At 47.2% G+C, this 23,419-nt stretch overlaps 1 protein-coding gene and 1 long non-coding RNA gene across 16 annotated transcripts in view; one reads left to right on the top strand and one right to left on the bottom strand.

The window, feature by feature from the left end:
• Positions 1 to 23,419, bottom strand: part of PPP2R5C (protein phosphatase 2 regulatory subunit B'gamma) — a 140,693-nt gene that overhangs the window by 72,434 nt on the left and 44,840 nt on the right. For 2 of the 14 annotated variants that reach the window (XM_055556602.1, XM_055556606.1), the window contains exon 1: positions 12,993 to 13,211. The exons of 7 other annotated variants lie outside the window; for them this stretch is intronic. In XM_055556602.1, coding sequence (XP_055412577.1) covers positions 12,993 to 13,098 — 106 coding nt within the window. In that variant the 5' untranslated portion in view covers positions 13,099 to 13,211. Of the gene's footprint in view, positions 1 to 12,992; positions 13,220 to 23,419 lie in introns of those variants that run through there. 5 more of the 14 variants (XM_055556594.1, XM_055556597.1, XM_055556599.1 and 2 more) reach the window with 5 other exon arrangements.
• On the top strand, positions 13,477 to 20,459 carry LOC129634406 (uncharacterized). Of its 2 annotated transcripts, none has more exons than XR_008705610.1 (4): positions 13,477 to 13,604; positions 17,116 to 17,254; positions 19,755 to 19,919; positions 20,245 to 20,459. It is a non-coding gene; the product is annotated as an uncharacterized LOC129634406 (long non-coding RNA). The 2 variants fall into 2 exon arrangements; XR_008705611.1 differs by lacking the exon at positions 13,477 to 13,604 and adding an exon at positions 14,673 to 14,793.

Below are 23,419 nucleotides of genomic sequence, written 5' to 3'. Positions count from 1 at the left end.
AAGAGATGATGCTGTTAAAGTGCCGCGTTCAGTACACCAGCAAATTTGGAAAACTCAGCAGTGGCCACAGGACTGGAAAAGGTCAATTTTCATTTTAGTCCCAAAGAAGGGCAATGCCAAAGAATGTTCTAACTATCGCACAAATGCACTCATCTCACATGCTAGCAAAGTAATGCTCAAAACTCTTCAAGCTAGACCTCAGCAGTACATGAACCGAAAACTTCCAGATATACAAGCTGGGTTTAGAAAAGGCAGAGGAACCAGAGATCAAACTGCCAACATTCGTTGGATCATAGAGAAAGCAAGAGAATTCCAGAGAAACATGTACTTCTGCTTCATTGACTACACTAAATCCTTTGACTGTATGGATCACAACAAACTGTGGAAAATTCTTAAAAGAGATGGGAATAACAGAACATCTCACCTGTCTCCTGAGAAACCTGTAGGCAGGTCAAGAAGCAACAGTTAGAACAAGACAAGGAACAATGGACTGGTTCAAAGTTGGGAAAGGAGTATGACAAGGCTGTATATTGTTTACTTGCTTATTTAACTTCTATGCAGAGTACACCATACGAAATGCCAGGCTGAATAAATCATAAGCTGGTATCTAGATTGCCAGGAGAAATATCAACAACCTCAGATATGCAGATGGTACCACCCTAATGGCAGAAAGCAAAGAGGAACTAAAGAGCTTCTTGATGAGGGTGAAAGAAGAGAGTGAAAGGCTGGCTTAAAACTCAACGTTGAAAAAACTAACATCATGGCATACAGTCCCATCACTTCATGGCATATAGAAGGTGAAAAAGTGGGAGGAGTAACAGATTTTATCTTCTTGGGCTCTAAAATCACGATGGACCGTGACTGCAGCCATGAAATGAAAAGATGTTTGCTCCTCGGAAGGAAAGCTAGTCGTAGTTGTTCAGTCACCCAGTTTTCCTGACTGTTTGCGACTCAATGGACTGCAGCACGCCAGGCCTCCCTGTCCCTCACCATCTCCCGAAGTTTGCCCAAGTTCATGTCCGTTGCATCAGTGATGCCATCCAGCCATCTATCTCATCCTCTGACGCCCTCTTCTCCTTCTGCCCTCAAACTTTCCCAGCATCAGGGACTTTTCCAATGAGTCAGCTGTTTGCATTAGGTGACCAAAACACTGGAGCTTCAGCTTCAGCATCAGTCCTTCCAACGCGTATTCAGGGTTGATCTCCCTTAAGATTGACTGGTTTGATCTCTGTGCTGTCCAAGAGACTCTCAGAAGTCTCATCCAGCACCACAGTTCAAAGGCATCAACTCTTTGGCGTTCTGCCTTCTTTACAGTCCGGTGTTCACAACCGTACGTGATCACTGGGAAGACCACAGCCTTGACTGTAAAGACCGTTGTTGGCAGAGTAACATATCTGCTTTTCAGCACACTGTCTAGGTTTGTCATAGCTTTCCTGCCAAGAAGCAGTCGCCTTCTGGTTTCATGGCTGCAGAGTTAAAGAGCTGGCTTAAAACTAAATGCTAAAAATACTAAGGTCATGGCATCCAGCCCCATTACTTCATGGCAAATAGAAGGGGAAAAGGTGAAAGCAGTGGCAGATTTCCTCTTCCTGGGCTCTAAAATCACTGTGGATGGTGATTGCAGCCATGAAATCAGATGACAAAACTAGACAGCATATTAAAAAGCAGAGATATCACTTTGCCAACAAAAGTGCATATAGTCAAAGCTATGTTTTCCCAGTAGTCATGTATGGATGTGAGAGTTGTACCATAAGGAAGGCTGAGTGCCAAAGAATTGATGCTTTCGAACTGTGGTGCTGGAGAAGACTCTTCAGAGTCCTTTGGACAGCAAGGAGATCAAACCAGTCCATCCTAAAGGAAATCAACCCTGAATATTCATTGCAAGGACTGCTGCTGAAGTTGAAGCTCCAATACTTTGGCCATCTGAGGCAAAGAGCTGACTCATTGGAAAAGACTCTAATTCTGGGAAAGATTGAAGGCAGAAGGAGAAGGGGGCGGCAGAGGATGAGATAGTTAGCATCATCGACTCAATAGACATGAATTTGAGCAAACTCTGGGAGATAGTGAAGGACAGCGGAGCCTGGTGTGCTGCAGTCCGCGGGCTCACAAAGTTGCTATTCCACTGAGCGACTGAACAGCAAGGACATCTTCACTTTTATCTCTTTAATAGCTCACCATCCCTGAGTACTTACTATGTGCCAGGCATTATTTTAACTCTTCTAAGCCCAGGAACCGAGTTACACAAAGAAGCAGATGCACACAGAGGTTAAGGTGAGAAAGCTCAGGAGTGACAGGGCTGGCATCACGTGTAGGCAGTGTGGCTTCAGAGCCTCTGCAGGGCACAGTTCTGGCCACTCTGGTACCATCCACTGGCCAGGAGCCCTTTCAAACCTCCCAGGCTGGTCTCCACGTGCTGCCCGCTTCTTATGGGAAGAAGTGTGGCCTTGCTACTCCTGGTCAAGATAAAGACTGTGACTGTCCCCCAGTCTCTGTAAACCTTAATAAAACGTTAGCAAAATTATTATTTCTAGGATCTTAAAATCGCCTCCAAAAAAAAAAAAAATCTGTGAATTAAAATCAGCGGTGCCTAATATAAATAACTCTGACACAGGCCAAGTTCCCCGTTAGCTCGTATCCTAGATGAGAGGGCGGCCTGGACAAAGGAACCCTTTCAACAGATCATCAGATGTCTGGGATTTTGCCTGAAGTCCCGGGTCTCATCTAATAACACCACCATCCAACTAAAGATCCAAACTGTCCACTTTTCCTTCTACCGATTCTCTTGGATGCTCAGTGGACTGCGAAACGTGCCCCATGCTGGCAGCCACGGAGGGCACACAGTGCTTCAGCTCCGAGGTGGGATCTCACCCACCAGCTCTCGGCCCAGGCCCACCTCTCAGGCATCCCAATCCCACAACCCTCTTCTCCCCACAGAACACCGCTGATATGGCGTCTGCCAGACAGGCTGCCTCAGACAGCCACGGCCTCAACTGAACGGTTCCGGGCCATCGTCAGAGACTAGAGACAGAGGCGCCTCCGCCCCTCGCTGTGAGTGTGGTATGAACAGACCCCTAAAGGAAAAGGCTTCTCCAGGAAACTGGGAAGAAAGGGAAGCAGAACAGAAGGCCCTGCCAGACCTTCTAACCTTCCTCTGAGGCTTTTTTTTTTAATCATCACATGCTCACTAGCGAGCTGTATTTAAGGAAGTGATTTTCCAAAATTCAAGGACTTTTTCCTCGTAGGTTTTCGGAAGAGTCATCTTGGGAGAGGAAAGGGTAGTCGTAGTCAATTAGAGGGTTGATTTCTGATTCCTCCCAGGTTATAATAAAGAGTCACTGCTCTAGTCTCCAATCAGATTCCTGATAAGACCAAACTGGTATCTTACCACGTAAACCCTTTCTACAAATGCCCCCAAGCAACTTGACAGCCCTCAGACATTAAGCAAGCATCACATGACCTCGTGGTTTAAGAGACTTGGATGTCAGGACTGGCAATGATGCTGAGGTTTTACCTACAAGACTCTGGGTGTGGGAAGAGAATTTCCCCTGGAATCACCCCCTGACCTTGAGAGGGAAATGCTTTCTCAGGTCAATTACTGGTGGCCTGTGGGGCGTCAACAGCCACACTTTGATGTTAATCAAGGGATCACTTAATGTCACACTTTTTCTTCCTCTCCTTTTTCTGAGAAGACTATTTTTGGCCCAGATTGAAAAGACCACTTCCTCCTGAAACTGGCCTTGGTCTCACCGTCCCCGCCTCTAACCTCACACCCAACCTCCAGGACCTCAGCGCAGAAGACAGGCGGGTCGGACGCAGACAGGGCTCTCCCTTCCCGGAGACAGGCTTCGAGGGGCACGTCAGCCACTGTGCTCCGGCCAGACTCACAAGGTGACCCTTGGTCTGTGACAGAACTGCCAGGGCCACACCGGACTTGGTCGGTCGGAGAAACAGACCACTTTAGATTCAGTGAAGGTGGGAAGCCCAAACCAAAGCGCTCTGAGGCACATTAGAGAGAAAACGTAGAGCACATTTACAGCGCTTTCGTGATTCCGGCAGTGTACTGATACACACGTGCCGCCCGATCCCAGGACAAGTTGATGAGGAGTCTCATTCAGCACGGTCACGTGCCCTGATGGCTGGCCGGGAGAGACAGAACTCAAACCCAGGGCCTCTAACTCCACCACACAGTGTCCTCTCGAAAGAAACCAAATGAACAAAAGAGTGGGTGAGACGATCACGGCCAGAAGTGAAGGCAAAATCAGGACCAGTTACCCACGGCAGTAGTGTCTAAAGTACCATCACACCACACAATTAGTCGTCATAGGCAACTTTCCGATCCTGTGACAGTTTGTGCCCAACTTTGAGAGTTGAGGGATCTCCCCGCCTACCCCAAGCAGCCCCGTCTTAAAACATCTGCTCTGGTCATGACAGGCTGGCCGGGACCCCCAGGCATTAGCGGGGCTGAGCGTCTCTCAGGCCGGTGAGGACGCCACAGCGGTCCCAGGGTCAGCCCGAGGGGCAGACCCGGGTGGCGGGTTTCTCTCACGCCTGTCCCCCGCTCCCCTGCAGCCTGGGCCGAGAGCAGACATGACCCCAGCGCGAGGTTCTGGCCAAGCCAAACCTTCTCTCCTGAAAAGTGAAGTACCGGTACTCCGCTTTCACTAGCTGGGGAGTCTGAATTTGGAAACGAGGGAAGAACCGGGCAGTCTGATCGCAGTGGCTGCTAACATGCCTGGTTTTAGCGCATCCCACACTCTGTGCTGGGGCTCACACCCTCGTCACACTGAAAGTAGAACCCACAACTACTCCTTGAAAGAGAGGGTTATCATTCCCAACGTACAGATGAGCAAACAGTTCCTCAGCAGGTTAAGTGACTCGCTCGAGCTACACCAGCAAGCATAGAGAGACACAGAGAAGTCACCCAGTGAATGAGGGTGCAAAGGGGCACTGAGGGTGAGGTGAGGAGGGGGACGAAGACAGCACGGAAGGCCAGTGTGGCCGCAAGTGGCCGCGTGGCTGTGAGCCTGGCCCTCCCCTGAGGGCTACTGGGACCCAGACCCCTCGGTCTCCGAGTCCAGCGCCACCGGGGCTCCTGTGCTTGGAAGCAGACAGGAGACTGTGGGGCTCTTTCGAACAGTCTTCCTGGGATGAACTCAGTGGGCCTATCCCAGGGTTTCCGTGCTTCAGGCATCCCCAAACACCTCAATTTCAGCTATATCTGTGCACAGTCGTGCTACTGCTTACTTGGTGTTTTTGTTTAAGTGGACACACTTTTTACTAGGCCTTGTCCTAAGCAACAATAATCTAAGAAATTGTGGATTTGACACACTAATTACATACTTTTACATCAATATACAATGCTTAAAGTGAAAGTCGCTCAGTTGCGTCTGACTCTTTACTAGAGTGGGCAGCTGTTCCCTTCTCCAGGGCATCTTCCCAACCCAGGGATCGAACCCAGGTCTCCTGCATTGCAGGCAGATTCTTTACCAGCTGAGCTCCAAGGGAAGCCCATATAATGTTTAAAATAATGTTCAATTCTGAACCACTAAAAACCATCTCTCGTGTGACCAACAGCATGTACCAACCATTTCTGGAAGCACCTTGGGTTACCCCAGTGTGTAAAGAACAAAACAAAACTCTTCTTTCACCAAGTTCATGCTTTTCTTTGTTGACTCTTACTACCCAGCAAAGGGCATACTTTGGAGTCCTGAATGAGAAGCAAGATCATTCAACCCCTCTCGTACATTCTGTTTCTCTCACTGAGGGAACAATTGCTCTCAGCCTCTGCTGACCCTCTGCCAGTCTCTGGTTCTATAAATATAAGACTATTTAGGAAGCCTGTGTCCGAATCTCTCCATCAATCCCAGGCAATCAATTAGTTCTTTCAGGTTTTGCCTTCAAATCTCCGTCATAGTACTGCTGCGAAAACAAGAATGGCTTCAGACAAATTAAACTCAGCTTTAACCAGTGTAAATAACAGATGAATGCCTTTACTTACCTAAGGAATAAACTACAATAAGGTGGCCACGTCCCACCTCACAAATCACACATGAAGGTAAGCACCTTCTGTTGTGCATTTTGCAATTGTTTTAGTTATAAACTAGAAGCCAGCTTAAAAAGATGCTACGCCCATTGGACCATTAGTAGCATGAATTTTTTTTTTCTGAAACTGTGCTAAACAGCTCGATTCAAAGGTTGAACTGACCCTCCAAACTGGTTTCTAATACACTTTTTTCTTTAATACACTGTTGTATATATTCTAATACTTTAGGCCTCACCGAATTCTTTTTTGGAAGTAGCTAAAATAAAAAAATGTCCTAGGTAAGCATGCAATCATGTCTTATACATTAAGCTATCATAAACACCAACAAGAAGGCTCATATTTCATTTGTTGTAAAACACGACAAATCACTAAAGCTGAGCAAGGCTTTGGTGCTTAAAACCGCCTCTTGTTGCCACCAGCGGTGTGTGCCAACCATATCTGGAAGCACCTTGGGCTACCCCAGCATGTAAAAAACAAAACCAAACCCCTTCCTGCGGGCTGCTCGCCCTGCATGGCTGCCACATCTGCCCACCACAAGGCTTTCAGGTAGCACCTGGGCTGTTTACATTCTTCGCCTGGTGTGACAGGCGTAACACAAAAGTGCTCAGAAATGTGTGCTGGATGAACACATTTACAAGAAGCCTCCAACAGGGCCCAGGCCCAGCCCCTACCCCCTCACCGGCACCCGGGCACGTCTTCGCCTTCCTGCAGTTAGTTCCCTCTGCCGGATACCCCACACCATCCCGACCGCTGCAAGTCCAGCCGGCGGGCAGGCGCCCCCTTGGAACCTCACTGAGCCTCCCTTCATCCTCTCCCCCTGCAGCCCCACAGCTGCTTTCCTCCAACCTTCTCCACAGATACATGGTTCTCTTCCGGTCATCCCCAGTCCACGGGCTCCCTGAGGGCGGGCCCTCTTGCTTATCTGTGTGTTCCCTGCTTTCTGAACTTGAAAGCCCGTTCATACCTTTCCACTCAAGGACCTGACACAGGGGCTATAATTTGACCCAACTTGACAGAAACCATGTGTCTCTTTGGATACCATAATAGAGTTATACTAAACCTTACCTAAATATCTTTGCTAGAGGAGACCCATTTCACGTACGCCTAGCACCACATAGAGCCCGCACTGTGTTCCTTTCCAGGCCCAGGAGCCCTGGGAAGCTCCGGTGAATTTCTGGCTGCTCTGATTTACACAGGTCTGGGCGAACCCTCAGCGGTTGTCAGCCTCAAAGCAGTACTGAATTGGGACAGACCCTCCAAAGCCACAGCTAAGAATCTGTTTACAGTTTCGAGGTGGATCATCCTTATGGGCGATACGCTGGTCTCGGGATCCGAGGGAGCAGCGTATAGCTCACAAATCCTCTGCGATTCCACTTGGGAGAACGGAAGGTTTCACTGATGTAAAATGTTGGAGAGGCTACAAAGGTTAACTGGCGATGGGGACCCGAATTAACGGATTAAGACGTTGCCTCCCCCCTGCGGACAGCAGGCCAGCTGAGCCTCGGAAAACGAGCGGGAGAGGAGAGGCACCGTGATGGTTCACACTGCAGGTTCCCACCGAGTCAGGACACAGAGGCTGCCCGCCTCGACAGCAGGCCTGAACGAAGCAGGTGTTTTCTTTACAAAAGCAGAACTCTTTTTTACGGAATGATACAGAATCTGAGGTTCAGATGGCACCCTGCGTGCCCTTGTTTCGGTTCTGGCTCTTAACAGACAAGAATGCGGAGCAATCAGCTGTGGCAGCTGAGGACAAAACAGAAATGACTTCAGAAACTTCTTTTTTTTTTGGTCACTATGGACGCTAAACAGTTTCCAGTACAACTTCAACCCTGCAAAGCAGAGAACAATGCTGACAAGAACCACGAAACAACAGGGGGACTGAGTTGCCAGCAGCCTGTGAGGAAGCGCGACTGGAAGGCACCGGCTAAGGGCCACTGGGGCGTGGACTGCCGCGGAGCCACGCCCGAATCCCTCCCGCCAAGACCCATGTGCTTGGGACTGCCCTGCCGTGAGCAGGCTCGAGGCACGGAAAACCATTTAAACACTGCCAAAACTCAACACACTTACAAACATAAAGTCAAAGTTAAGAGGAAAAATCACCTTACTAAAAAAAAAAAAAATCCACCTTATGGACACCTGTCTGACCAGAGATCCTGAACTGTTACTTCAAAAACTAAGAAACCTGAACAGTGGTGAGTGTTCCCGTCCCCCCAGAACCCCAAGTCCAGGGTGGCTCAACCCCAGCGCCTCGGTGGGCTTTCTGTGGATTTCCTTCTGGAAGCAGCAAGGAAAGAAAGTCTAACAACAACAATGCTGTGCTTGGAATTTGTAACAAGGGTTTACTTAAAAATAACGTAGGATCTTTTCTCTCCTTTCTTTTTTGGGGGCAGAGGAGGACAAATTTCACTTTCCCCTTTCAGGGGTTACAGGACAGGACGTCAAGGACTGTCTCCAGCCTGGTGGCTGGCGTCCCAGTAAACGCCAGGGCAGAGCCACTGACAGAACAGCAGGAGAAACTTGATTCCGCTTTCTCCTGATGGCGAGTCCAAAACTTCAACTTTCCAGGGTGAAAGGTTGTAAAAAGCAGGTGGATGTACATTGTGAGGTGAGACTAAAGAATATCTTTGAGTTTCAGTGGAGTCTTAAAACCAACTTTTTTGCTGTCCCAAAGCAGAAAGTCTGTTGATCTGGTTAGCTTCTAATGATAATGCTTAGAGACACAAATTAATAATATATACCAGCGTGTGTAAGCACACATCCTGTGCTCACCTGGATTCATATAACCCCGACACACCCCCCTCCCACCTTCCGGCTCATATATAATTACAACATTGAATAAAATGACTTTAAAAAAAAAACCGAGGAGAAATTCACATAACCTACAATTAACAATTTTAAAGTGCATAGTTCAGTGGCATTTAGTACATTCACAGCATTGTGCAATCACCCCTCTCTGGTTTCAAGACTTCTTCATCACCCTAGAAGAACACCCTCCCCCAGCCCCTGGCCACCACTAACCTGCTTTCTGTCTCCGTGGATTTGCCTATTCTGGAAATATAAAGGAAATAAAAAATGGGCTTTTAAAAGTTACATAAACTGTCTGAAATATTATGTGGTAATTCCGAATGTAAACAAGGCATAAATAGGAGATTTGTGGCTTAAAGCAATGTTCTGAAGTTTGATTTTGCAGATCAATAAAATTTCACAAGGAATCTTAAAGACTGACATTGGCTTACCGGTGTAACTGACAAATAGGAACACTCTTTAAAAAATCATAGAAGACATTTTAATACCAAAAAAGGACAATCTTAGAATAAAGGATAGGCCTGTAAACTGAATTAATTTAGCTGTGTGAAAACTCCACACTACATCACCTTTATCTCTGCCTGGACAGGCAAAAAGCCTTGTCACAGAGCAGCACAGGCATTTGGAAATGACTATTTCCGGGCCGTCACTGTCAATACATCTGAATCTAGATAAACTAAGGAGGGTGCTCCTGGCCGAGAACTTGACCTTCCAAGAAAGGATAACTTAGGGAACGGAATGGATTGCACCCTGTAGCAATCTGTTTGACAGCCAAGACCGACAAGGTCTAAACCTGCCTCAAGTCTCGAGAGCAAAGGGCGGCAGCCTCGAGGAGACACACGCTGACAGTCAGGCAGCCCCACCTCGTCTGGTGGGCGGGCGCCAGCCTGGGGTCTGCAGAGGCGATTCAGAAGCAGACGGCCAAAGAAACAAGCATCACAAACACAAAAGCTCTACTGGGCAGGTTTCCTGCAACTCGGCCTTTCAAACTGGGGCATGTGATCTGAGCGTGGGGGGCGGGGATGTGTGCACAAGACCGCAGGTTAAACATGACACACTTCCTGGAGTATCTGTCTTAAAAAGCAGTTGAAATCATGTCAGACATCTTTATATTAAACTATGATAATTATATAGAGAACACAAAATTCAAACAGCTTTCTGAGACAAAACCCAAGACTTGAGAGACAAACATTTTGGGGGTTCTTACTAGAGCAGAACGGACTCATTGGAAAAGAGCCTGATGCTGGGAAAGACTGAAGGGGAGGAGAAGGGGACGACAGAGGATGAGATGGTTGGATGGCATCAAGGACTCTATGGACATGAATTTGAGTGAACTCCGGGAGTTGGGGATGCACAGGGAGGCCTGGCCTGCTGCAGTCCATGGGGTCTCAAAGTCGGACACGACTGAGCGACTGAACTGAACTGAACTAGACCAGTACAGGACATGGCCCCAGACTCCCAACAAGAGCAGGTTTCTGCCCCAGTCAGAGGAGCTTCCAGGCAGAGTGCGGAGTGCACTGTCCTGACCTAACCAATGCTCGCCCCGACAAGACTACTGAGAGAGCCAGAGGAGCTGACCAACTGGCCCTAAATACTACATGGAAATGCAAGGAACCCTGAATACAAAACAGTTTGGAAAAAGAAGAACAAAGCTGGAGGACTTCCATTTCCTGATTTTAAAACTTCCAATAGAGCTACAGGAATCAAGACTCTGGTACAGACATATAGACCAATGGAACAGAATAGAGTCCAGAAATAAATCCTCACACTTACGGTCCACTGATTTTCCACAAGCGTGCCAAGTCCATTCAGTGGGGAAAGAACAGCCTTTCAATAAATGGCGCTGGGAAAACTGGATAGCCACATGCCAGAGAATGAAGGTGGACCCTTACCTAACACCACACACAAAAATTAACTCAAAGTGGATCAAAGACCAAGTGAAAGAACTGAGGTGGTACAACTTTTCGAGGAAAACACAGGAGCAAATCTCTGGATTAGGCAATGATTTCTTAAAAATGACACCAAAAACCAAAAGCAACAAGAGACACATTAGATAAACTGGATTGCATCCAAATTAAAAACTCTTCTGCTGCAAACGATAACATCAAGAAAGTGAAAAGAGAGCCCAGAGACTGGGGAAAAGTGTTTGCAAAGCGTGTCCATACTAAGGGATCGTGATCACAGGCACCACCGCAGACTGCTCCCGGGAGGCTGCCCACACTTCACCCACCCAGTCAGCTCCTCTCGCCCGTGACCCACTCCTTCCTCTGCCAGGTCACCATGCTCCCCTCAGTTTTCTGCAGAGGGCTCCCCTCTTGTGCCACCAGAAAGCCCAAAGCCATTCGGCCTCATCTTCTCCAACCTCCTTCTTAAATTCCCCCTCCAGCCCTGAAAATTTCTGAAAACCCTCTTTGCTGAAGACGATGCTGCGATTTGGGTTTCCAGCAGATCTGGTTTTGACAGCCTTACCACCCACATGCAAGAAAGGAAGAGGGCTGACCGCACCGTGATGACACCTGAAATACAGCAAAACTGGTTCATGCGACAAAGTGAAATGCAACGGGGAAAGGTCAGTTCAACCAGAACCGTATAGTCTGAGTGAGGCCCTGGTTAGGAAGTGGAGGTGACTCAGAGCCTTCCTGCATCCCGGGCTCTGCAGCCAGGGCTGGCCAAGCGAACCTCTGGTCACGTCTCAAATCCAAGTCCGTGACAGTGGCCTTCCACACCATGTTCTAACTAGTTAGCTAGGAGCACAGGAACACGGAAAGATGAGTAACCACACATGCCCTCCACTTTAATGCTTTGTCTCCCTTTTAGTTTTTTGAATAGGAATATGTTTACAGCATACACACACAGTGATAACCCGGGCATTTCCCTACCAAAGTTATCAGCTTCTCGCCTGTCTCTGAGGTTCACTGTGGGAGTAACCGGGGCCCTGCCTTCCTGTGTGACAACCATGGTCTGCAGCTCAGTCTTCTCACTCCTAGCTCCCTGATGGTCTCCACTTCTGGTCCACAAAGAGATGCTCCTTACTTGACAAAAACGCTTTTCTAGCGCTTCTCTCACCACACCCGTCATAACACACTGCCCGATGTGCTGAACGAGTCACCCCTGGTCCCTGCCAGCGCCTGGGGACCACCGGTGAGCTTATCCAGGATGACTTTGGTGAGGCCTCCCCGCCCCCGCCCCAACCAGCCAGACCACTCTCTCCTCCCCAGTGCCAACCTGGTGCCAGACCACTCTCTCCTCCCCGGTGCCAACCTGAAGGTGCCCAGACGTGCACCTTCAGTGCCCAGCACAGCACCAACCACCAGGGTGGTGATTTATAAATATTTGTTCAGGGAAGGAGACAAAGCTTTAGGGGGCCAGAAGGCAGAAGGTCACAACTAAATTTTGTTCTCTATATTCCATCAAGTTTTCCTTCCCATCAAAACAAACCTGGTGGACTAAAAATCTGGGGTCTGAATTTTAACCTTATCCGGCACAATGAAGGCCGTCGTGCTGCTATACTACCAGCGCTGAATCCAACAAGAACACGTGCACGGAGCTCTCGGAGCAAAGAATGAGGAAGGAAACATCTCAGAGCTTTATGAAAATCAGGAACATGAGTTCACTGGCTGTTAAAAAACTATTTTTAAAATGTAAACATCCTCCCAATGTATACATCATCCAAAAGCAGCTGTCCTGCCTACTGTTTCCCCTTGGACAAATGCTTATACTAAAACAGCCAGTTTTCAGATGAAGAATGTCTCTCCTCCCTACCGCCTGAAAGCTCCAAATTCTATTACAACAGAACAATATATCTTACTTTGTTCTAAATTCTAAGATCACTTATGAGGAATCTTTACCAGTAGTAAGTCTATGTTCAGCATCGAAATACTCTTTGTTAGCTATGGTGAAAACAAAGCTTTGACGTAAGTCTCTTGGGACGCGCAAGGTCCTCGGACCAAGTGGAAAGCAGTCCCGGAGACTGTGTTCCTTCAACAGGAGCTTCCAGGTTATGCTAAGGGCAAGTGGGTGCACTTTAAGGCTCCACTCAGTTAATTTCATCTGTACCCACAAACCCCCAAGGCACGGCCCTTACCTTCAAGACCCAGAATCTGCATCTCTTGCTTTTCTAGATGATACCATAAGATCAACTAACCTGGTTCCAGCTGCACGGCACTCTGCACCCCTGTGAGAAACAGAGCAGAAAGCACCGCGCTGCTAGATGTCTGTGATAAAGGGGCTGAGAGCGGCAGTGTGCACATCAGAGGGGTGTGGGCCCGGAGTCGTGACTCAGGAAACCCAGGAGCTCGTCCTTCTGACCTCGGGCAAGGCCAGGAACCTCTCTGCTTTGGCTTCCACAGCTGTAAAAGAGGGACTAATAAAACCTGTTTGCTGCCTCGTAGGAGAGAGGGCATGGTTAATGAGCACCTGCAAGGTGCTCTGAAGATGAAAAAGGTTCCTGGGCGCTAATGACAAACAACCGCAGCCTCCACCGGCCTCTGAGTATCGCACGGGAGGATGAACTGCCCTGAGTAAGCTGGCCCTCCCACACAGCTTCTCTCTAGCCATACAATTTCGGAAAACACTGCAAGAAATGGATGACGGCAGTGCTCGTTGTACCAGACAGGACGCAGGGCCACGCGCTGGGATGGCTGATGCCCGAGCTGCATCAGCCCTTGCGCGGCCCTCCCCGGTTCTGCACACTCCTAACCCATCTAAATATTTACCTGGGTGGCGTGTCTGAGTTACTATGGATGTCACAGTCAAGGTGAGTAACTGGCTGATAAGTCCCTGTTTCCTGGCAGAGAACACGTTACTGAATATGCTTCTTAAACGCCCCTTTATATTTTTTAACATGATGTAGTGTTAAAATTATAATCCCGGTTTAGCTTACATTTCACTTCAGGGCTCTCCTCCTTTTTTAAAACGGAAGAAAGGCTCAAATAAGCAGATGATCAAGGCAATATACTAAACAACAAGGCTAGAGACTGAACTAAGTTGGTGTTTGGCTTTAGAGACACATGTGAGGGCATATATGTGTGTATACTCCCCAAAGGTGTTTTCCCAAACCAGGCAGATGGGACGGTCTATGTTTGTTTAATTGGGTACTGACAATTGCAACGCATATCAAATTAAGTGCCAAAATTCAAGATCAATATTTGAAATTTTATATTTAATTGGTGCACAAAACTTAGAAGTGAAAAATCCAAAATTCATATCCACTGACACTGTATTATTTGAATAAGTCAACCCAAGGAAAGTTACATGCCTTAGAAAAGGTCAGTTTCAAGATCTGACGGCCTCATCTGAAGAATAAATGAGACAAAATAAGAAAGGGGAGTGCTTAATGGGAAGAAGCAGGCAGAGAGGAAGAAGATAAGCAAAAAGACTTCAGGACTTTGCAAGTTTAACTTTGGCTTAAAGTGTAAACTTAAGTTAACCTTTGTTTAAGATGAATAATCCTTCTTCAATAAAATGTCATTTGTGACTTTATTGCAAAGAGATAATGTTTTTAAATTTATTAAAGTCATTAAAAAAAAAAAAACCCAAACCAAAAAACCAGTCACTTAAGTTTTCTACCAGCGTAGCATTTCTCTTAAGGATAAAAGGAGCAATCTGCTTATTCTCATCACGTGCTTCTGTCCTCAGGGACAGGAGGCTAGAATTTGAATCTCAGCTCTTTTCTTTCAATTCCCTTGAAAAACAAGTAATTTAATCAAACGCATTTAAAAATATAGCACATTCACAGACTTAGGAAGGTCTGCAGACAGCCAAGGACCCCAGTAACCCCGTAAGACACACTGTTAGGCCTTAGCCTTGAATCCGACAGCTCGACTGCGGCATGACTGGATCTAATTTAAGAGGGGGTCTGCTAAACTGACAAGACCCCAGTGTTCTCAACATGTAGGAAAATATTCTAAAAAGCAGGCCAAGGAGGGTCACCGGTGGTGTCTCAGGTAAGATGACTCCTGGGGACCAGGCCTCAAGCACAGAGAAGGGGCCACATTTCCAGCAGGGAGGTGGGGAGAAGCCCGCCCGGCTCCAGTCCGACGGGCCTCACCGCTCACTGCCTGGGCAGGTCCGCCCGCGGACGCTCCGTCTGGACCTCTGCACGGTGAGCACGGAGCCTCGGTGCCACCTGGCTGTGTGCTGCGAGCGCCTGGGATCGCCCCTGGACGGCCTGGGCACGAGCCCGAGATCGCCCCCGGACGGCCTGGGCACCAGCCCGAGATCGCCCCCGGACGGCCTGGGCACGAGCCCGAGATCACCCCTGGACGGCCTGGGCACGAGCCCGAGATCGCCCCTGGACGGCCTGGGCACGAGCCCGAGATCACCCCTGGACGGCCTGGGCACGAGCCAGATGCCCACCTCGTCCCAGGGGGGTTTAAACCCAACCCGCAGAGAAGTGTGGGACTGCACTTAAAGAGTTTATGCGGTGTATGTATATACAGCACGATTCAGGATACTATAATGTTACACTTAGCTAAGAGCATCAGGAACTAGTTCACAAAGCTATCAACACGTTAAAACCTTGTCAAAGGTTTAGTTTTCCAAAACTACTATCACGCTAGCTTTTTTGTCTTAAGAGATAAAAAAAAAAACCAGGGAATTCCCTGGTGGTCCAGAGGTTACGACTGGACACTTTCACTGCCAAGGGCCTGGGTTCAATCCCTGGTCGGAGAATCCACAAGCTGCGAGGCGCCGGGAAAAAAAATCCACAAAAAAACAGAAAACAAAAAATATTATATACTTCCAGTCAGTAGACAAATCCATATTTACATTACTTGGTGTGAATACACACACACACACACACACACACACACACACACGTAAAATGATACACAGCAAACTCCAAACGATTTTCTCTGAGATGCCAGGGAAGGTAGGAGACTCATTTTGGGGATAAGGCTAGGGATAATTTTAGTTGGCAATATTCACATATGGATTTTTAAAAAAGATCAGAAAAAGATAAAAGGGAGCCAATTAATGCCAAAAGAGAGGGCCCAGTCCTGGGGTGACCCCACTACCCACACGCTGGGCACAGTCACTGGCTCCCACTGTGGCCCCGGAGGCCTACATACATTATTAGCTGATTAGTTAATCTGGAAAGTTTTTTTTTTTTCTTTTTGAGAGAGGAGGAGAGAAAAATACAGAGACTTAGTAAAAACAGGGTCCAGCAAGTCCCGCTCATGCTACAGAGCTTTCTTGGGCCAAGGGTTTTCACTTGTTTTTGGTGTCAGAATCAGGTCCTCTAAAAACAGTCTGGAGGACCCTGAAGAGCATGGATCATATGGATTCTACTTACTGATACCAGATTAGAGAGGGTTTAAAACACGTACTGACTGATTCACTTAAGGTAACAGGCTCATTGCATGTTAGCTGAAATATCATGAGAATACCTGTATTAAAAAATAGCAAGAAAAATGATACTGTTTTATATTTTTGCTTATCTCTTTATAAAGTCTGACCTAATAGAAGACAGGTAGACCTGCATTTCTGCGTCTAAACTGTTGTCTGATATGGTACTTTGGTTGAAGTATACAAAAAGCAGCCCAGTCTTCACCACATGTTTAGCTGGAAAAGGGAGGTATTTCAATGACTTTAAAAAAAACTGTGGTTATTCTTCTTTGAGTCTATGCTAATGTTCAACAAGCGGTAGTTTCTGAAAGCTTAGCTGCAACGTGGAATCTGAAACCATACTGACGATGTTTCAGTGACATCAAACCCCGTGGTGTGTCCTCCACTTTGAACGTCTCTCCTGCCCACAAATGTTTGCAGCATCTCTGAATGTGTTGGTGTGCAGTCATGCAGCTCTTCTGTCGTTCAGATCAAGAAGCCCCGTTTGTTAGTATCATCAGAAATCGTCAGCGCTGGGAGCTGTCAAGCTCACACTGGCAGTTCCCCAAAATTCAAGCTTCTGCTTACAAGTTTGAGTTTTATCCTGGGCAACTAAGACTGCCACTGTTGTCCCCTGAACCGACAGGCTTCCTTCATTCCTTTTTGAGAATGGGCTTCTTTGGTGGTTCAACTGGTAAAGAATCCGCCTGCAATGCGGGAGACCTGGGTTTGATCCCTGGGTTGGGAAGATCCCCTGGAGGAGGGAAAGGCTACCCACTCCAGTATTCTGGCCTGGAGAATTCCATGGACTGTATAGTCCATGGGGTCACAAAGAGTTGGACACGACTGAGTGACTTTCACTTTCACTTCACTTTCGAGAAAACATATGTCACATACTCAGGTCTTACTAACCCCATTTGTCTGTCTCTTGTTCTTTCAAGTAAAAATAATGTTCCTGAAAAAAGTGGCCAGTTCAGCTCGCAACTCACACAGCTGCGCAGTATTCCTGGAGACCATCGCAGCACTGCAGCACGCCCGCGGGCTTCATGTGAACTGTCATCCACAGAGCGTTATTAAAAGGTGTGTGAGCAAAGGCTGAGATCTAATAAAACGAACCATTTCATCCTTCATCAAGGATCGACTTGGGTCAGACTCGTGCGACATGGTGGGGTGCGTGGTGGTCTCCAGCTGGGCACCACGGCCTGCTCCTCGAAAGGAGCCATTTTACCCATCACTGCCTTTGTACCATCAGGGCAAACGGCCACACAGGCAAAAAAAAGGCTGCTGTATTCTTGAGAAAGGGCTTCCCTGGTGGCTCAGATGGTAAAAGAATCTGCCTGCAATTCTGGAGACCACTGTGACCTTGCAGCTCCCTTGGAAGTATCTCAGGGACTCCAGGGGCCCAGGGACCGCTGCTTTATGCAAACACTGAGGACACCTGCAGAGTTGTGAATACAATGTTATCATATGCCACCCCTGGAGAAGCCTGGCCTACTACCAGGAGAGAAGAACAACTTCTGGTTGTATATATGCCAAAAAGGTCTACAAACATACACTGTGCCTCCCCTGGTCCCCGGCTCTTCTTCCTCCTTGAAGTTACCAAACATAAAAGACCAGCAATTTAGGAAAACTGGGCTTGTTCCTTAGGAAACATTACTATGCTCATAACTGTATAAGTTGAACTACCACAATTAAAACACATTGCTAGTGAATAACACAACAAGCAGACAGAAATTCAAATGAAGCTCACACGCATCAAAGACAAAGCAGAGACTGAAAAGGTTAATCAAACAGGTGTTAACAACTCAAGTTCTATCAGAAATATTACAATATTAAACCTTGAAACAGTAAGGTAGAAGGTTATAGTTTGGATCTCAGTTGGTTCAAATACTATCTTTTTTTGGGGGGTGCGTGGCATGTGGATTGGCCAAATTCTTTGTTTTTTTCCCATAAGATGCTTCTTGTAGCACTGTTGCCTTTTACTTCATTCGAAACAATTTTGTTAAATTGCATTGTGACAGGTGTCATATCAGCATGAGTTAAAAAAACGAACACCAAATTGGATTGTGTAGCCATTTGTAGTAGCCATTGAAGATGGAAGAAAAAAAGCAACACTTTCAGCATATTATGCTTTATTATTTCAAGAAAGGTAAAAACGCAACTAAAATGCAAAAAGAAAGACTTGTGCAGTGTATGGAGAAGGTGCTGTGACTGATGGAATATGTCAAAGTGGTTTGTGAAGTTTCGTGCTGGAGGTTTCTCGCTGGACAATGCTCCTCGGTCGGGCAGACCAGTTGAAGTTGATAGTGACCAAATCGAGAAATTAACTGAGAATAATCATCGTTATACGCCACAGGAGCTAGTCGACATACTCAAAATACCCAAATCAAACACTGAAAATCATTTGCACCAGCTTGGTTATGTTAATCGCTTTGATGTTTGGGTTCCACGTAAGTAAAGCGGCGAGGGGTGGGGGAACCTTGACCATATTTCCTCATGTGACTCTGCTTAAACGTCACAAAAAATGTTGTATTTTTAAAACAAATTGTGACGGGTGATGAAAAGTGGATGCTGTATAATAATGTGGAATGGAAGAGATTGCAGGGCTAGCGAAGTGAGCCACCATGAACTGCCCCAAAGGTACCGGTCTTCATCCAAAGAAAGTGATATTGTGCACACAGTGGAATTGGGAGGGAGTCCTCTAGCACGAGTTCCTTCTGGAAAACCAAATGATGGATTCCAACAGGTATTGCTCCCAACGAGACCAACTGAAAGCAGCACTCGACATGAAAAGTGTCTGGAATTAGCCGACAGAAAAACGCATCCTTATCTTCCATGAGCATAACGCAACAAGACTACACGTGGCTTTGATGATCAGGCAACAATCGTTACAGCTTGGCTGGAGCTCTGATTCATCAGCCGTGCTAACCAGACATTGCACCTTTGGATGTTCTATTTATTTCAATCTTTACAAAATTCTCTTAATGGGAAAAATTTCAATTCCCTGAAAGACTGTTAAAATGCACCTGGAACAGTTCTTTGCTCAAAAAGATAAACAGTTTTGGGAAGATGGAACTATGAAGTTGCCTGAAAAATGGCAGAAGGCAGTGGAACAAAATGGGTTGTTCAATAAAGTTTTTGGTAAAAATGAAAGGTTTATTTTTTAACCTGAAAATTGAAGGAACTTTCTAGCCAACCCAATAGTTCCAAGCAGGGACTGAATTTGCGTCCCAAGCATCTGAAGTGCCGAAGCCTTAACCACGGGACCACTTAGGGAAGTCCCATCAAATACTATCCTAATTTAAAAATCCCCACACAAAAAAGGAATTCAGGAATTCTAACAAAATGGGATTTGACCATATGACAGTAAACTTTTGGAAGTCAAATTACTAACACATCAGAAAGCAACATCTGCATTTAAAAACAACCAACTATCATCCTATTTGGGACTAACCACAGATAAAATCTCTAACTTCTTAAGGAGAATTCCTTAAAAATCTTATGCTAAACTGGCTTTCTTCAAAAGAGTTAAAAATGGTGTGAGGAGACGACTGTATTAAATGCTGATTTCCTGTTACAGGCTGGACCCCTGAGAGCAAGAAGTCTGAATGGGGGTCATCAGTACACGCCGAACGGAGCGGCTGATGATCATCCGGGGGTCGCCTGATGAGGCAATTCTGTATGCGATCTACAAGCAGAACACGGCCCACACTCCAGGGTCATCAGTGACACCGACTTCCTCCAGGTGGTGAAACGACAAGCAAATTGCAGGAAGAGAGGCTTGGTAAACGGGGAGGGAGAGAGAGCAGAGAGAGACAGAGACGCAGATACAGGCAACACAGCGGCAGAAAAATAAAACAAGCTGCGGTTAAGGCGCTGGGCTCTAAATTACCACCGTGACCTAGAAAAGAGAGGACAACCGCGGCAACCATGAACACGGCCCATGGGCTCGCAGCACTCTGGGCACCGTGTGAAGTGTTTCACACGTATTCACTCACTTAACTAACCCTCATAAAATCCAGAGAGGTAGATCCTTTGACAACCCCCTATTTCTTTCCCATTTCTGGCAGGAAAATGAGTGAGCTTGCCGGAAATGGCTCAGCTAACCCACAGTGGGGACCCCTGTGACTTCTGAACCCCACCTTTAACCACTGAGCACCCCGCCTGTCAAGTTCAGAGGGAACTTTGCTTTTACCTGAGAGTGTGTTTTAAACTGTTACATTTTAAAAGACCAATAAAAATGCCAATAAACATTAAAAATAAAAAAGGTGTACACCCCGCAAAACACTGTTCGGTAAGATGGTGTGGCTGTCAGGGAACCCACCCGCGAGGCGCTGGGCTACAGGGTCTCAGCCCCAGCCCACCCGAGATGACCACGCCCCTGCCTTATCATTTCACCACGGGCCACTCATTTGTTAGCAAAGGAGTAAAAGCAAAAACAGAAGAAAGGCCCAAGCTTGAATATGAAAGACCACTGCTCACTGCTTAGGAAGCAATTTCTAAGTAATTACATGTCCTTTGCACATTTTTTTCTAAAGCAGAACACTTTAAAGACATTTCAAACATTATGAAGAAGTTTAAACCTACATGGAAGGCGAATACTTGTATTCCTTGTATATACTTGTATACCTATATACCCACTTCCCTAGATTCAACTAGGGATATGAGCATATTTTGCTTTACAGTTATTTTTCTCTCTCCTGTTTGAAGTAAGGTGCAGAGACCGTGGTACTTCACCCGTATTTAAATACTTCCATCTGCAATTCCTAAAGATGAGGAAAGTTCCTACAAATCAGAATCCCTTTGAAACTAATGGTAATTCCATAGAAAATTCCATATTGCTCTACTCAGCTTTCCACAACAGCCACACGAATGTCTTCTGGAGGTTTGATTTTGTTTTGTTTTTAGAACAAACATCTGATACAGAGTCATTCACTATGTTCGACTGTTACATCTCTTGCGTTTTTCTTTTCAACTAGAAGGGTTTTTGATTTATGAATAATTCAAGGGCCTAAAACAAAACCAGCTTTTTCTGGCTGTTGCAGTTTGTCCTTGCGCACGTGAGCCAATGTCTCTCCAAGATGAATAAGCAAGACTTTTCCTTAAGTACATTAGTGAGAGAAACTAGCCCAGGCTTGGGAGTTCCCTGCATCCTTGATGGCCCTTTTCCATCTGACAGGGAAGAGGAGGTGCGGCAGGCCTTGTCTGGAAGCGGACGGCGGGAGATGGGGCAGGGGCCCGCGCCCCAGCCTCTGGTCTGGGATGTTCTGCGTGGCCAGGACCCGAGCTGATGGAAGGGTGCTTTGTCCTATCTGATCACTTGGAAATCAAGAGCCCCCCAAAGATTGCTCTAGCTGGGTCTCCAGAAAAGGCCAAAAGGAAATATCAGAAGATGATACACGTGGCTGTTTCCTCTGGGAGAACCACCAGCAGTGGCCTGGGGACGCGGAGCTGGCGGAGGGGCAGGACCGTGGACTTGGGACTTACAGGCTGGTGACCTTGGGGAAGAGTGTCAAGGACGTCCCAGCCACCTCCCAGGCAGCAGGGCTGGGAACAAGTCAGTGTTCACAAAAGCTCGTCACATCTGGCAGGTCATTGGCCCAGGGGAGAACCGCCCCGTGGGGCTACCTGGCGTATGGAAATGGGGTGTGCTGCACCCCAAATGGCTGTGCCTGGGATGACTCGGACCGTTCCTAGATGCAAAGCACCCTTTGCCTGACTACTAACCATACCTCCTTACTCTTCTACATAATTAGCATCTTTTAATGAAAAAAATATGATCAGTTCAGAGAAGACTAATTAACAAAAGGTGTGCGGGCTTTACATAAACACACACCACCCCCCAGAGAGCTCTCTGTTACTCTGGTTACGTTCCTTGTTCCTCGCTGGCAGGAATGATGAGAGAGAAACAGCTTTACGTAGAGGCTCACTCCAGGTAGCTTTCAAGGTGTACTTCTAAAAAGTCGCTTCACAGGGAGGGACAGCTACATAGGAAACACCCTGCGTCTAGTTCTATTTGGAGAGACAGTCACTGGTGAGGTCTTTTGAGGGGGGCTTTCACTGTCTGTAGTCGATGACCCGATTTCCTTCCTAATTCTGGGGGGTGAGGACAGCGCGGGGCAGCCGCCCTCACGACGTTTACTGGCTTCAGCCACGCAGGAGCACCCCACACCTGGGAGCCTGTGTGCACGTGCGCAGCGGGGCTCAGCAGCATGGGCTAAGTCATCAGGTGGGCTGAGGCAGAAAGGAAGCCCTGGGCCTCAGCCTCCACACTGCCCCCGGATCATTCTTCTCTAAGTTTCTATTGGAAAGGTAAACACCTTTCCTTGAATCGGTGACTCAGGAATACTTGTGAGAAGACAAACTTTTCCTACAATCAGACTTCCGTTCCCCAAGAAAAAGGGGTTTTACACAAAAAGAACAATTTGCTCCCCAGCTCCCCACCAGGCCTCGGCGACCCATCAGTCTTTCAGAGACTGGACTCGCCAACCGACTCTCAGATCAGAGCACGTAATGGCTTTCCTGAGGCCGGAATAAAAGCCAGCTGGATCCGAATGGACAGCAGATCTTCCTTTCTGACCATCATCATCTTTTTTGGCATGGCTATTCTTGCCTTAAACCTGGCTCTGGAAGTGACAGACATCTCACTATGCTAAAACCGGCAATTAAAATTCAAGGAAAAGTCTTGACCAGTGGTGGGGCTGGGGGTGGGGGAGGCAAACTATGCTCCACGGGCCAAATCTGGCCGGCCCCCTGTTTTTGTAAATAAAGCTTTATTGGAACATGGTCATTCCTATCTGCGGGCTGCTTTCATGGCCAAAAACACTGACTTTTCCTGAAAGAGTCTGTCGATCCCAGTCTAGAACTGTGGTGTTCAATACAAGAGCCACTAGACACGGGTCTATTTAAATGTCAAATAGCCAAAACGAAATAAAATTAACCATTCCACCTCTCAGTTGCACTAGCCACATTTTGAGGGCTCAGCAGTCACCTGTGACCGAGGGCACCGTGGTGGCCAGCACAGAGGACATTCCCGCCACCACAGACAGGTCTCCTGGTCGGCCCCAGGAGGACAGGATTTAAGTCATCAAGCTAAATTTACAGCCACCAAGTTCCAGGTGACGCCGCTCCTTCTCCAGACAGAAAAATTTAGGCTAAGTTTCAACAACACGTTCCTGTCACGCTTCTTAGGACATGCTAATTCACTATATTGACCACAAACTCTAGGCTACATAATAGGAGATG

This window comes from Bubalus kerabau, chromosome 19 (genome assembly GCF_029407905.1).
Source record: "Bubalus kerabau isolate K-KA32 ecotype Philippines breed swamp buffalo chromosome 19, PCC_UOA_SB_1v2, whole genome shotgun sequence".
Taxonomy (NCBI): Eukaryota; Metazoa; Chordata; class Mammalia; order Artiodactyla; family Bovidae; genus Bubalus; species Bubalus kerabau.
Note: the sequence above shows the minus strand (reverse complement) of the source record. Positions and strands in the feature narration are given on the sequence as shown.